At 39.7% G+C, this 14,020-nt stretch overlaps 3 protein-coding genes across 3 annotated transcripts in view; 1 reads left to right on the forward strand and 2 right to left on the reverse strand.

The window, feature by feature from the left end:
• Nucleotides 1-2,781, reverse strand: part of ints6l (integrator complex subunit 6 like) — a 14,890-nt gene extending 12,109 nt beyond the window's left edge. The window contains exons 1-2 of the mRNA XM_020595560.1: nt 1,780-2,781; nt 1,583-1,660 (exon numbers count right to left, since the gene is read on the reverse strand). Coding sequence (XP_020451216.1) covers nt 1,583-1,660; nt 1,780-1,890 — 189 coding nt within the window. The 5' untranslated portion in view covers nt 1,891-2,781. The remainder of the gene's footprint in view (nt 1-1,582; nt 1,661-1,779) is intronic.
• A 297-nt stretch (nt 2,782-3,078) lies between these two features.
• Nucleotides 3,079-6,940, forward strand: mospd1 (motile sperm domain containing 1). Its single transcript, XM_020595585.1, has 6 exons — nt 3,079-3,398; nt 4,723-5,012; nt 5,115-5,190; nt 5,354-5,586; nt 5,969-6,130; nt 6,287-6,940. The coding sequence occupies exons 2-6, from the start codon at nt 4,859-4,861 to the stop codon at nt 6,316-6,318; spliced, it is 657 nt and encodes a 218-aa protein (XP_020451241.1). The 5' UTR covers nt 3,079-3,398; nt 4,723-4,858; the 3' UTR covers nt 6,319-6,940.
• Nucleotides 6,941-7,234: 294 nt separating this feature from the next.
• pabir2 (PABIR family member 2) lies at nt 7,235-13,832 on the reverse strand. Its single transcript, XM_020595583.1, has 10 exons — nt 12,369-13,832; nt 12,147-12,225; nt 12,000-12,053; nt 11,564-11,607; nt 11,406-11,460; nt 10,979-11,080; nt 10,499-10,584; nt 10,236-10,300; nt 9,662-9,758; nt 7,235-8,992 (listed from the first exon to the last, which is right to left on the reverse strand). Exons 1-10 carry the CDS (start codon nt 12,491-12,493, stop codon nt 8,854-8,856), a joined length of 846 nt encoding a protein of 281 aa, XP_020451239.1. The 5' UTR covers nt 12,494-13,832; the 3' UTR covers nt 7,235-8,853.
• Nucleotides 13,833-14,020: the final 188 nt, after the last annotated feature.

Raw genomic sequence — 14,020 nt, forward strand, 5'->3', positions numbered from 1 at the left:
CTCAAATGAAGGTGTAGAACCATCTCAGGGATGATCAGCAGAAATGGACAGCACCTAAGTTAAATATGAGTGTCACAGAGCAAAGGGTCTGAATACTTATGACCATGTGATATTTCAGTTTTTCTTTTTTAATAAATCTGCAAAAATGTCAAATTCTGTGTTTTTCTGTCAATATGGGGTGCTGTGTGTACATTAATGAGGAAAAAAAATGAACTTAAATGATTTTAGCATATGGCTGCAATATAACAAAGAGTGAAAAATTTAAGGGGGTCTGAATACTTTCCGTACCCACTGTATATTCAAGGTATATCACAGTAAGTATAACAAAATCATAGCAAGCTACAAATTAAAACCTTTATTTTTCAACTAATTTCCTATATTCTCACTCTGAGCACATGTTAAATTATTTAATCACCTCCCAATTTCTTTATTGCTCATATGATAAATAGAGGCACACCCCTATCCCTGCATGTATACAATAAGATGGTAAAATATTATACCGTATTATTATTATTATATAGTTATGCATTCCTCTATTATTACTAAATAGACTACAATATTGTCACTTCTGGTCTGGGACTCTTTCAAAAGCTGCCGCTGTTGGAATGGTACGGCATAGTACACAGAAATTAGACTTTCAAGAATATCATAAAACTATAGGATTAACTAGTATAATTACCTTTTAACCTGCACTATAGGCCTACTTTGCACATATTTTAAACCTCACACTAGTAACGTAAAGTCATTCATAAATTCTGATTTTTTATACTAATTTGGTCATGAGATATGCAAACAAGAATTATAATAATTATAACGCAAATTTTTCTTCAAGCCTTCAAGCATCAATGACATGGGATGGAGTCAGTACTTAAGAGAGTTAGGCAAGCCAAGAAAATTTGAAAACAGACCAGCCACTGAAGTACATCAGGGGTTCATGTGGGTACTCAGGATTGTATTTTTATTGGGCATGAAAAGCTCAGAGAGAGATGTATGCCAAATAATAAAATAAGTCAGTAGATTAGTGTGGATGATACATGAAACCCCTGTAATGAAATTCAGGTTGTTGTGTGACTGAAAACTTGAGAGTGTTTGGATGCTGGGCAAAAAATGCTCACGTCATAGTATCGACATGAGAAATATTTATCATATGAATAATGATTATTTTCTTCTACCGAACTCATAAAAAATCTCATGATGAAAAGGGCTTATCAACTTTCAGACCAGACTGACCAATGGCAAGGCGTGAATGATGCAATGGGAGGGGTACAGGATGATTGGCGGCCTTTTTGACCTATGTAAATGTTACATTGTCAAAAAAAGCGCGACGTCATAGGCAATAATAAATCTCTCCGCCTCCATCTCAACGCCCGAGACTTTTCTCGACACAAAAGCAAAATGTCTGCTAGATGTTAGGAGGCAGTGCAGCTCCGGATCTGCGAGTATTGGAAGCGAAAAAAGCCGTTTTTCGCCACCGGGAAACCGCCCAACACTGACTACAAATCAGAAGGACAATAAAGGCTTACTGACAGGAAAAATACGTTCGACTTGTCAAATGTAAAAAATTTTATCAGTTGCTAATTACCTTCACTCCGTATGGTGGATCATCGAATGTAACTAGCATGTACCTGTCGCCTCTACTAGCCGGGTCTCGGGCACGCAGCTGTCAAAAAAGAGAACCAAAACAACATATATTAATTTCGACCGATTTTGCTAAAGGAGCTGTAAGCTCATCAAAGGTGCATTCTTGCTGAAAAAGGTCGGGGTGAAATCATCCTTTACCTTCATAAAGACCTCAACCGCGCCTTTAGCAATGTCCAGATACGTCGTACCCAAATAAGTGCGCTGATTCATAGAGGCGGACGTGTCTAACAGGAAAAGTAAAATAGGCATTTTAAATACAAAGCCGCGGCTGTATGCTTTTCTAAAATAACTGTTATCCACATATGACCTATCGTGCGGCCAAACAGTTCACACGTGTGTGTATATATAATTGTTATAATAAGCCCCCCTCCAGAAGAGGGCCGTTGCCTCTGTCCTCTTTCTATCTGCCTTTCTAGAGCTCTGACTCGGCTCGCGCTGTTCAACTTCTGCTCCTAACCGAATGGAACGCCCCGCTCCCTCCACTGCGACACTATTGGCTGAGCCCAATTCCTCTAACCACGCCTACATTAATATATAAATATATAACGAGGTCGAGATGGCTCTTGTATACAGTACATACGCCTACCCTTATGTTTGTATGTGTGCTTCACGGGCGGATATTCAGAAACATAGTCTGCCTCTGGTACATATGTGTATATGGTCCCTAAGGCAGCCCATTTGCCTGACTGGTACTGATAGTTGTAGCTGTATATACTGTATATTCATCGACCTGAAATTTCTTGTCAATTCCTTCACACTCCTCCCCTCTCACACACATTAATACACACAAACATATGCTTGTATAGATATCTTTGTGAGGACATTCACCGATATAATGCATTCCCTAGCCTAAAAGCAACCCTTGCACTAACCCCAACCTAATTTTGCCCTTAACCCTCAAACCGTCTTACCCCTCAAAATGCCCTTTGTAGTTAATGTACTCACAACGCCGAAGTGTACTCACAATAATGACATAAAAATATATCTGGACAATGTAATAAACACACGCACACACACACAACCTCGGTTCCTCTCCTGTCACTCTTGTTGCGTTCACGGTGTCTCAAAAGCTCAACCATATGCCTCTAAATCACAGCATAACAAGAACACGTGCACCTTATTGCCTATCCCATAAACAAAAATAAAAATAAAAATTAGATTGGCCATTACCCCTGTCAGTCAATGTCATTACGTTATATGCATCTTGTGCAGCAGTGGCTGAATCTAAAGAAAATGCACATTTAGAAAAGAAACAAAAACTGAAAATAAAAATAAATATGATTATGATAAATATTTATTTAATGATAAATAAAGCAAGGAGAAGTAACCTGATATCCTTTCATGATCATCGTGGTGAAAATATTTAGACTAATGCACTTCAAATGATCATATGAAGTAGCTATATTTTGTGCGCAAATTTGACATACTTTGTGATTTAAGAACTCAAAGTGTTCCGCAATAACACAGTTTGCGTGGCTTAGGAGGTTGAAACTCTTGTATTTACATGCTTCCTTGCGTTATGAAGTTATTATAAACACGCGTTACTCCCAGTGGTTACTCCGATTACTGCTTGGTCCATTTTTACGTCCGCTTTGTTGACGTTATGCACGTCCACCATCCCAGCATGCACCGCGAGGTCTGCAGTATAATATTGACAAAGAAAAACGGCTGGAGAGAAACAACAACAGGGTGGGAACGGAGCGCACAGACCCTGGTCAGAGCATTGACATTACACGAGCCCTTGTTCTGACAACAAGGTACAGTCTCACTTTCATTTTTTTCCCTTAAATAAAACAACGTTTTGCTATGTTGTCTCTAATGACACTACGTGTAGTCAACGTTAAGTGGCTATCAGCTACCATCTGGGGGCTTTCCTAACCGGCTAATGCTAGCCAGCTTAACAATAGCCATCGTTAGCGTTACACTATAAATATAGGTTATTACAGCGTTAGGACAAGCAAATGTAATACATTTGTAGGGTTCAGTTAATGATTGATCGTGTGTATATAAACTCATTTTTCGAAATGACCCCGTTGTTATATTTATGACCAACATATCTGCTTGAAGACCTAATTTTTTGTCTGTTTACGGTGTCATGATGTAACTGCAGTTTTAAGGCAGCTTACAGATCATGGTTTACGCCACACCATCTCGATAATAAAGTTGGCTAGAAAACTTGATTGTGAAATAATACACAGCGACGCTCACAAAGAAACAAGAAAATCGAATTATTTAAAGCTTTGTTAATAATGAAATGAGTTTGTCGTGATTTTTATGTGGACGATAAGTGTTTCCACACCAGGAGCACTCCCGTAACCATGTAAACAGACAGAGCCACGTGACCAGCCGCATGGAGTACAGTTAATGCTGTTTGTCTTGCTCAGCTTCTGTTAACTTTTAATAAATGCATTATAATCTTATCAATTTTGAATAGAAAAAGCGTCCAAATACTTAACCCAAAACGCTATATACCCCATTAAAATCCATTATCTAACGTTAAATTAAGGAAACATGTTAGCAACTGTTCGGGTCCCTTTCAGAGTTGGTTTATTTATAAATAGCTTGCATAAACCATGTGTTACATGTATATGGTTTAACTGCTTTATATACTTCTGCGTAGTTTCAACCAGAGCTACACCATTATATCACATAAAGTTTTGCAAACATATTAGTATCAGTACATGTGCTGAGTTGCAAGAAATTGCATGAGTGAAATCCCAAAGAGTGTGGCCACATTACATTAGATAACAGTTCATCGCCATGAGTTAAAATATTGCTTATAGGTGTTTTTTAAACCGTCAAATATTGATACTGGTATTGATTGCAAATTCAGCATCAAATGTGCTATAGTTGAAACCTTGGAAATGCAAGCTTCATTGTAACTGTCACATGCAAAATATTAAGATGCACAGTAACTGGGAGGAGCAGCTGTTGTTTAGGTAAGTGTAATAACAAATGCAGTATTTCTTTATAAAATGTAGTAAAGTACAAACAGAGTGTCCCAGAATGTAAACAAGTGCCTTTTGACAGCGCCTCTTGAGTAAATGTACTTTCTTACACATTACCTATGTCTGTTCACAGTATCGCGTCATGGCTATAAGAAGCTGAGTGCCATTTCTACCTAAAGGGAGTTTACCCAGCTTGATAGTTGGTAGAGAGAGTTGGGAGGGCCCAGGTAGACCGTGGACGGGGAAGAAGAAGAGCTCAGCTGGAGCCAATGCAGCAGCAGCATCGACAGCCTGAGCTAGTGGAAGGAAGCCTTCCCGTGTTTGTGTTCCCCACTGAGCTCGTCTTCTACGCAGATGAGCAGACATCTCACAAGCAGGTGCTCACCCTCTACAACCCCTATGAGTTTGCCCTCAAGTTTAAAGGTCAGTGAGTGGAGGAAAACAACTTATTTCGGGCTTAATGTATGCAGTGTTATATTTATTAGTTATTCCAGTGTATTTGGATAATTGTTTTTTCTCTCTTAGTGCTCTGCACAGCGCCAAACAAATACACTGTGGTGGATGCCACTGGAGCGGTCAAGCCACAGTGTTGTGTTGACATGTGAGTTGATTTTTTTTCCCATGCAGTGGTATATCACCAAAGGGACTAGATGTATCCATGAGGATGTTGTGCATGTAGGCTTGTTGGGCAGATTTGAATGCATGTTGACAGTCAGATGGTTGTTTATCAGCTAGTCAGGTAAAGAGCCTGTGTGTCCCAACAGAGTAATCAGACACAGAGATGTGCGGGCATGCCATTATGGGGTGTACGACAAGTTCCGACTACAGGTGTCAGAGCAGAGTCAGCGGAAAGCTCTAGGTCGCAAAGAGGTGACGGCGACGCTCCGTCCCTCAGCCTCTCAGGAGCCACCCAGTCCTCGGCCCCAAGATGAGGAACGTAGGATCAAAGAGCAGTTTGCAGACAGCGAGTTCTTTGAACAGACTGCATTTCAGACGGGTAGGACAAAAGACTGTTCTGTGGTGTTACCACTAGATGGAGACAAATGCATTAAAACTCATCACGGTAACATTTTCATCATTCACAGGACATTCAGCCCCATTTCACCAAAGCAACTTCAACCAAATCTGAGCTAGAAAATAGTCAGCAACAATACTGTATTTTCTCCTCTTTTAGAAGGACTGGCTAAAACCTGCTGTGCCCAGCTATTTCAGAAAATTATGTAGCCTTTTTAAAAATTAAAATATATATCCCTGACCTATTACAGATTTGTTTCTTTAGTAGTAATCAATGGGCTTGAGGCGTAGAGTCAAAGACTGATTTATTTTTTTTCATGGGTTTTAATTACATCACAATGCATGCATGTGTGTATGCCTAACAGAGAGCCGTCCTGTTGCCGGTGGACCCAGTGTGCTGACAGTGCTACTTGGGCTGGTGTGTATAGCCGCCCTGATGCTCCCGACACAGGGGGAGCAAGAATCTACTGTGCCTGTCTACCTCCATTTAAGTGTTAACAAGAAACTTGTAGCTGCTTATGTTCTTGGTAAGTTTAAAAAATATATATTACACTACGTTATACAATTGTCAAGGACAGATTTAGGTTGCATTAACTTTAAAAATCCTTCTATGCACATTGAGAGTTTGTGCTGGAGTTTACAATATCCTTTGGCCCTCTGTTGTTTTTTTTGTTACATTTTAGGTCTTCTTACAATGGTCATCCTACGCACATGAAGTGCTGTGAGCTGAAGGGAAGGAGAGAAGATGGTCTAAAAGGTGGAAGAGAACATGTTCACACCAGAGGTGCTCCTACAACTCAGAGGAGAGGTGACAGTAGGGGGATGGGGTACTTGTTTAGTTCACCGTGTCTCCAGAAAAACATATTTTTGGCATACTCATTTTTAAATTCACCCTTTTGTGTTAATACATATGTTGACACAATACTGAACTAATGCAACAGTAGAGACCTCTGATGTGTGAGTCAAAGTAATTTACAAGGAGCTGTCTGTGAAGAAACATGAGGCCTTTCACAGTGTGGTTTGGCCTCGTATTTCCATTGCCATTATATAACAGAATATGGTTAACTTGAGTGTGAAGGAATCTACATGCAAACATGTATATAAAGCCATTCAAGTTTTGTTATAGTATTCACCTATAACCACCAATTATACATTATAAATCATTTTTAGTGTAGACTAAATGCAGTTATTTGCACGTGTGGATATCTGAAATTTTTTCAGTAGTAGGATACTTTTACATGTCACAAAAGGAAACATTTTCTTTTGAAGATAATGGTTTGCTTGCCATACTATGATCAATGCTCCATCAACCGTTTAATAAAGTCTCATTACGCCTGTCTGGTATAATGTTCATATTATTTTGGGTGAAGAGGGTGTAGTGCTCCCAAACATGACAAGGCCTCTGCTAGCTTTACAGTGATGTTTGATGGGAAAAAAACAAAACAAAACAAAAAAATCCACTTGTGGCTGGATGATATCAGGCTTGACACCTGAAAACCAGGACTTACCACTGCTTGCATTTGGTTCCAGTACAGTAAATATGGTTTAGGGATGACACTATCCTACTGTGGTCTTGGATTTCAAATTAGACAAAAACAATCTTCTTGGAATATTTATAACAGCTACACAAATATAATAAAGAAATAATTTATTTAGTCCTGGTGTCCACTATGAGGGCAATCACAAATGACAAGCATAGGCAAGGCATTAGTCAGCTTGGCAGAGTACAGCCTTTCCATTACAGACATACAGCATAAAATTACTTAAATTCTTTCCCTGTATAGTTAAGATGACTGGGATAAGGAGTCATTTGGGGGGTAGGGGGTGATCTTATTGACAGCAGGGCAAGCTGACTGAATTCCTTAATTGTATAAATGAAAAACAACATTCAGCAAATAAACTGCAACCACACATCTTTAAATTAAAGGACAGATTACCATGAAATGATTTACAATTACTTCCTACTATACATACACATTAAAGGCTACTGAGTCACAGAGGAATTCAAAACTTGAGTTACACTGGGGATATGGCAGGTGAAATTTTCAGGTACAAAAATCACAGTGCAGGCTTTGCATACTGTGTTTCTTGGGATAGTTTGAAAGTCAAGTTTTGTTTTTTGTCTTTTCCTGCTTAAGACTTGGGAGATAAGATAAAACATTACAGGACTGGGTATCCTGTGCAAAAAGCTCTTTTAATACATGTACCCACCACAGGAACAGCAGCCTCTTTATGGTGCCATTTTGTTTTTGCTGCACATCCCAGCAGTCAGTTGATTTGGTATAAATGACAACACATATGATTCACTTTTACTGGGGATAGAAAACTATCACCAACCAATTTTTATAATAAACAGCTTTGCATAAATAAAAATATTTTGCCAGAAGAAAATCAAATCATTTCTATACTTTGCTTATTTACAAAAAAAACATCCTGATAAGAACACAGGATACAGAGGAACCTTTAGTGTTCAAAGACCACAGGAGAGCACACAAACTGAGCTGGGAAACAACAGAACACATTTCACAGCCTATATTCAAAAAATATTCAGAATATCTGCAGAAGACATATCTTCTTGCATGATAAACAGTAAAGAAATCTCCATAGTTGTACCCCAGAAGCAGTCCATGTTCCTTTAACAAAAAAAAAAAAACTACTGCAGTTGAAAACCTGCACCAACACTGACCTCATGGCCAAACCTAAAAATATGTATGACATCTGACAAGATTATATGTACATAATTACAAACAAAGCAGAAAAACAATAACTTAAATCTTTTCTTATAAAATCTGCAGACTGTGTACACACCAAAGGCTGTGGACAGAAGTATTCCAGCACAGTAACAGAAAAATGTACACATTCAAAGTCTTTTTTTTTTTGTCCAGTGCTCAATGTCTTAGGGGAACTGGTGGGACTGATCTGCAGGATAGCCACTTATGAACACAACATCACTATGAAGCCAAGCACCACCCAAGATCCTCTACTAGCAGCTGGTGCTCACAGTGCCTTCAATCATTCCCAGTGTCAGTAGGCTTACCTCTTAAACTCATCCACGGCTTTCGTTTCCTTACTTCAAACAGAGATCCTCCGAAGCATAGCCATGAACACAGCTGTTCAGAAGCAAACATGGAAAATTCCGCTTAAAACTAAATCTAGGCAATGGCGAAGTGGAGGGTCTAAGAAGGAAACTAGTTCCCTGGTGAGAGGGACTTTTATGCACCAGTCGTTTCAGTCTCTCACCACCCTGTGCTCATTTTGGAGACAAATCCTGGAGGGAAGTGAAGGGTGAGTTGCTGGACGAGGAGGGTGACACTCCCTCCATTTTACCTGGGGAGTCGGTGGAAGAGCCGATGCTGCTGAGGCTGCCATCTAGTAAATCTGGAGAGTGACTGAAACAAAAGGCCTAGTTCAGTAAGACTGCCATAATACTAAGTGAGGTTAAACTCACCCTGAAGAAAACCACACATTTGACTCCAGTTACAGGAATGACACCCCCAATTCATAATAGCTGATTAATTGATCTGCATCAATTTTTATAACTGAAATTTTCATTAATCAAATAAAAATGCTACAAATCTAATGGCTACAGGTTGTCAAATGAGACTGCTGCTCCTCTATCTTATTATAATAAACTGAATCTGAATTTTGGAGATAGACAAAAGTTAAAAAGACACTTTTGTGATGTTTTGTATACCAAATGATCAATTGATAGAGAAAAACTTCAGATGAATCGATAATGCAGTAATTTGAGGCAGCCCTTATTTGCTCCCTAATTAAGACATTTTAACCTGTCACTTTAAAGTCCACATATTCTCAAACATCCTGTCAATTAAGTGTTTTCCTCTACATGTCTTTACAATCTAGATCTTGAATATAATGTGTGCAAATACTGAGCAGGAACTCGGGTGCAAACTACACAGCTAAACACCACTTTTCCCAGCCCAAACTGCCTAGTATTTAAAGGGAAGTGGCTCAACAATTAGAGGGTGAACATTAAATAGCTGCTACAGTACATCTAATCCATGGTGAGGACCGATTTTGCTCCACAAAAACCTTACCAGGAACTGAGATCTGAAAGATTCGACACGTCTGAGGACAACATGGTCGTGGTACCCTGGAAGAGCCTTTTAGGCTGACTCTCTACCTCCATCTCACCTGCAAAATAAATGGATACAAACCTTGTTCAATATGCACAGTCTGAGGCTAAGATCAAAAGGGAGATGGATGAAATAAAGCATTTACTGCAATCATACATTGAGACAGTATGAAATACAGATTTCATCACCAGAGAGCCAACCCAGTCTCCAAATGTTAAATGTAATATTTACACAATATCTTAATCATAACTGCTCAACTAGAGATATGTAGAGTGGTTTACATAAGTCTAATGTTTGAAGGTCAACCCTAAAAATAACTTTATAAAGCCAAGTGATGTTCATTGGCTAGATGAACATAAGGAAAATATAGATTGACATTTGAACTGACTAATACGGTAGTTATTCTTTAGATAGGAAAACCCCATTTACATTACACTGTACAGTCATTATTCCATTGCCTTTAATATAATTTAGATATGAGAATCTTCATCAAAGTACTTAAGGTTTTTTTTTTTAGAAATGTTAGATACCTCACCTTTACGTTTTATTGGCCCAAGTATGCTGGCTCTGATGCAGTTGATTGGGCTTTGACTCCGACGGCTGAAGAGCACAGAAAATCCACACATTGACAGACCAGTATCTTTTGAAATACAGCCACAATCATTGACCATTAGCTACAGCTGCAAATCTGCCTGTACAAAACTGGCCATCTGTCACACAGATACAATAAGTCAACTCATAAGTAGTAGATAAGAAAAGTTATTAAAAGCAGTTATTAGTCTGAAACTTGGTGCTCACCTGAAACGACGCGTTGGGCTTGGGATTGGGCTGGGTGTTAGGCCATTGCTGCTCACGAGGATTTGTAGTGAAGGAGAGAAACACTGCTGCTTGCACAAATGTGAAATATAAGACAACCGTCAGCATCGAGGGATCAACATGTCTAGAAATGCACATTAATAATTTGACTGGTGCCAGATTAAGGCAATGTCAAATTAAGGTCAAAATAGACAGGAGAAACCCTGTTAACTGACAGGTTATTTGTCAGTCTTTTTATATTATTGTGGCATGGACACACCCTTTTCCCATGGTGGGAAAATTGCAGCGGGATTACTGTCAGCGTTATGTTTTCAGATGCTAATGCATTGCTTTCTGCAGGCTATTCCGTTCATTAATCTGACTGAAAATCAGGCTACTTCAAACCAGGATAATGCTTTAAGTATTACCCTCATTTATTTATTCAGGGTTACGTGCATGTAAACATAGTGGTCAGATACACACCTTTTTTCCTATCCCTCTGGTTGGGGACGGGGCAGGTGACACAGGCACAAAGTCGATGCGCTTTGGGGACGAAGATGCCGACTTCTCCAAATCATTGTCACTCTGAGAATACAGTATCATCTCTCATTGTACCGTATGTCTATGGCACCATGTGATAGGGCAGAAAACATTACCAAAAGAACGCAAGAATGTTGGAGTATTATACTACCAGTTCAGTCTGACCTTGAGAAACTGCTGGCCCTGTTAACTCCCAGATGTTTTAAGTGTTAATCTAGCATGTTTGTGCTTGTCCCCTCTACAGTAACAGAGAGAGCGGCAAAGGCTCAGGGCCATAACATGCAGTGGGAAGGTGTAGCAGAACCAACTTCCAGCATATCAACAACATTGATGGAGGGTTGCTAAGGCTGTAATGAAGAGTCATTTTTACCAGACTAAGGCTTTCTTCCCAGGACTGGCTCATTTGCATGGCAGCTTGAACTTCCCTGTGTGCAAAAACAGAAAAGCAGCAAGCTCGTGCCTATTAGCATTTACATACAACAACAAAAAAAAAAAGAATAGCACTGCATTCTTTACTGCACAGTTTACCGTTCATGAGCAGTTTCTCTGTTCATCACGTCTACACCCTCCTCCTGCAAGAGGACACAAGAGAGTTGGTGCCTATGAAAACAACTATTCTGAATTCAACAGATTCCAAACATAGAAAACATTATTTTATGCCACTGCAGTCGAGCTTTGTTCAGATGTAATGGTACACCAACCTTAATCTCAACAGCTAAAACTGAACTATTTTCCACTTCACCAATAGAAATGAAATTCGGCCAGCAGAGGAAACCTTATTAACCAAACACTATGTTGGAGTCTGATACTACCAAATGATCAACTCTGCAAGATCGATGGCCCTGTGAACTCCGGGAGGTTATGATCTAGCATGTGTTTTAGACACCATCAATCCCTATGGCTTGAGAGGGAGACAGTGGTCTGACATGCTCCATTTTAACATGACACAGTTCACTTCTCTTACTTGTTTTATCTGATGAAGTCTGGTGCTGGGGACACGAATAGGTGATGAAGGAACCTGTAAAGGAGAATGCAAGTAGACAGGAGAACATTCAGTACCGTCATTCAGACACAAACTCCTTGAGCAAATGTTTTTAATAAAGTACTGTACCATGTTGGGCCTGTTAACAACTGTTGTGCTATTTCTCCGGCTACGCAGGACTTCTCTCTGGAATACTTGTGAGTTATCACTGCAATGACAAATTCAAAGACCATCCATATGGCATGCGTCTTCTACAAATTAGGCGAGGGTAATGCCTTTAATACAGTGTGAATTAAAACAAACGTATTCAATAGACTTTGCAGCAAATTGCTAACTGCCATATTGTTTAACCTTAAGCCATTTATCATGGGTGCACTGTTGGATCTTCTCAAGTGTCCGTCGGTCTGAACTAGCGAAGATGGGATTTCCAGATCCAGCTCCATCTTTTCTTGTGGCAAGACTCCTGGATTGTTCATTTTGCTAGCTAGGGTTGCCTGTCAACAATTCACCAACTTAAAATGGCTAACCAGCTCAGTGATGTTACATTGTTGCTCTCCAAACTCTGCTAACTTTACATGATTTGAAGAGGTACCATCAATCATGCAAACGAACTGACGTGAGGCAAACTAGCTATCGCAATGGAGGTAGCCCAGAGCTGCATGCAAGGCCCTATCGTCCAGTCCTGCGCCAACTTAACACTGGCAATGTTATCACTACAGTTTTTCACATCAGGACTAGTCAGCCAGAACTGGCATATGCTAACGTTCTCTGTAACGTTATTACCAGTTTCCAACTTTACTGATTGTTAGCGTGCTATGGCTACATACCGCACAATGCCCGGTAACTGATAGCCACCGACCCGTTAGTCTGCTGGTGCAAAGCAGCAGTGGTTGACGACTGAAACAATACTCAACTAGTTACTACTGCATGTTAGCGCCTTAAATTACTTAGCGTCAGCCAGACTAGCCCACTGGTTACTTTGACTACAAAATGAATGTTAGTCTCAACCTAACGTAGGTGGCGTTAATCTAACGACGGTGCTGTTAAGTGATTCTCATAAAGCGAATATACTTTCTAGCTAACGTAAGCTAGTGCTATACTTATCGCTAGCTAGTCGATTTAGCGACAGCCAACAGCCCAGCTACCTAGCCTCTTAAGCTAACGAGCTAAGTTAGCATTAACGCTAATAGCCGCAATGCCATGTCCAGAGAGGAAGGCCAGTTCACCATTTCACTAAATGTTCCTGTCCATCACCCTAATAGCTACTACGGCTGACACATGTCAACTAAACTGTGTTTGTTGGTAATAATCTAGATTCCACAATCTCGTATTTCGTTTCTGCAGGACGCCGCCAAGAATGGACAGGATCCCAGATGATCACACGGACGCTAGCTACTAGCAGCAAACTTCACGCCCCCTTCAACGTTAGCAGATCTGTCCAATGAAACACCTCCGTTTACCGGCGTGCTCAAAGGGAACTAATGGATGTAACACCCATAGCTGAGGGAATGGGCTCCTGGATAAACTCTGGCATTCATTCTAAAGTTACGTCTAGTGTCATGGTAAACGTCTCATCACACTAAAGTAGAATGACGACAAATGTTGGGTCAAGAAATTATTAAATGTCCTTGACTGGTCCCCTGAAAACTCTCACACGACGATGGAGATATGAATTTTTAGGCAGATTTTCTGTTTTTAGGGTTAGGTACAGCCAAGAAGTCCGCCGATCCTGTTAGGCTAACTACAGATAACACCATGATATTCTATATATAGCGTCCGTCATTCTGTAAATCTATTACATACTAATATAGTCTAATCAGGAGCCACGAATAATATGAAGCAGAATCAAAGAAGTATATACATCTAGCAAGGTCAGTAAATGTTTTCATTAACAACAGACATGAATAAAATGACAATCATTACATTGGAATTAAATTAATCTCTTAATCAACTTATCTTGAATTACAAATCATCCAGGCTAAAACTTAGTCACTGTAAAATAA

Source organism: Monopterus albus, unplaced genomic scaffold (assembly GCF_001952655.1).
Source record: "Monopterus albus unplaced genomic scaffold, M_albus_1.0 scaffold27.1, whole genome shotgun sequence".
Taxonomy (NCBI): Eukaryota; Metazoa; Chordata; class Actinopteri; order Synbranchiformes; family Synbranchidae; genus Monopterus; species Monopterus albus.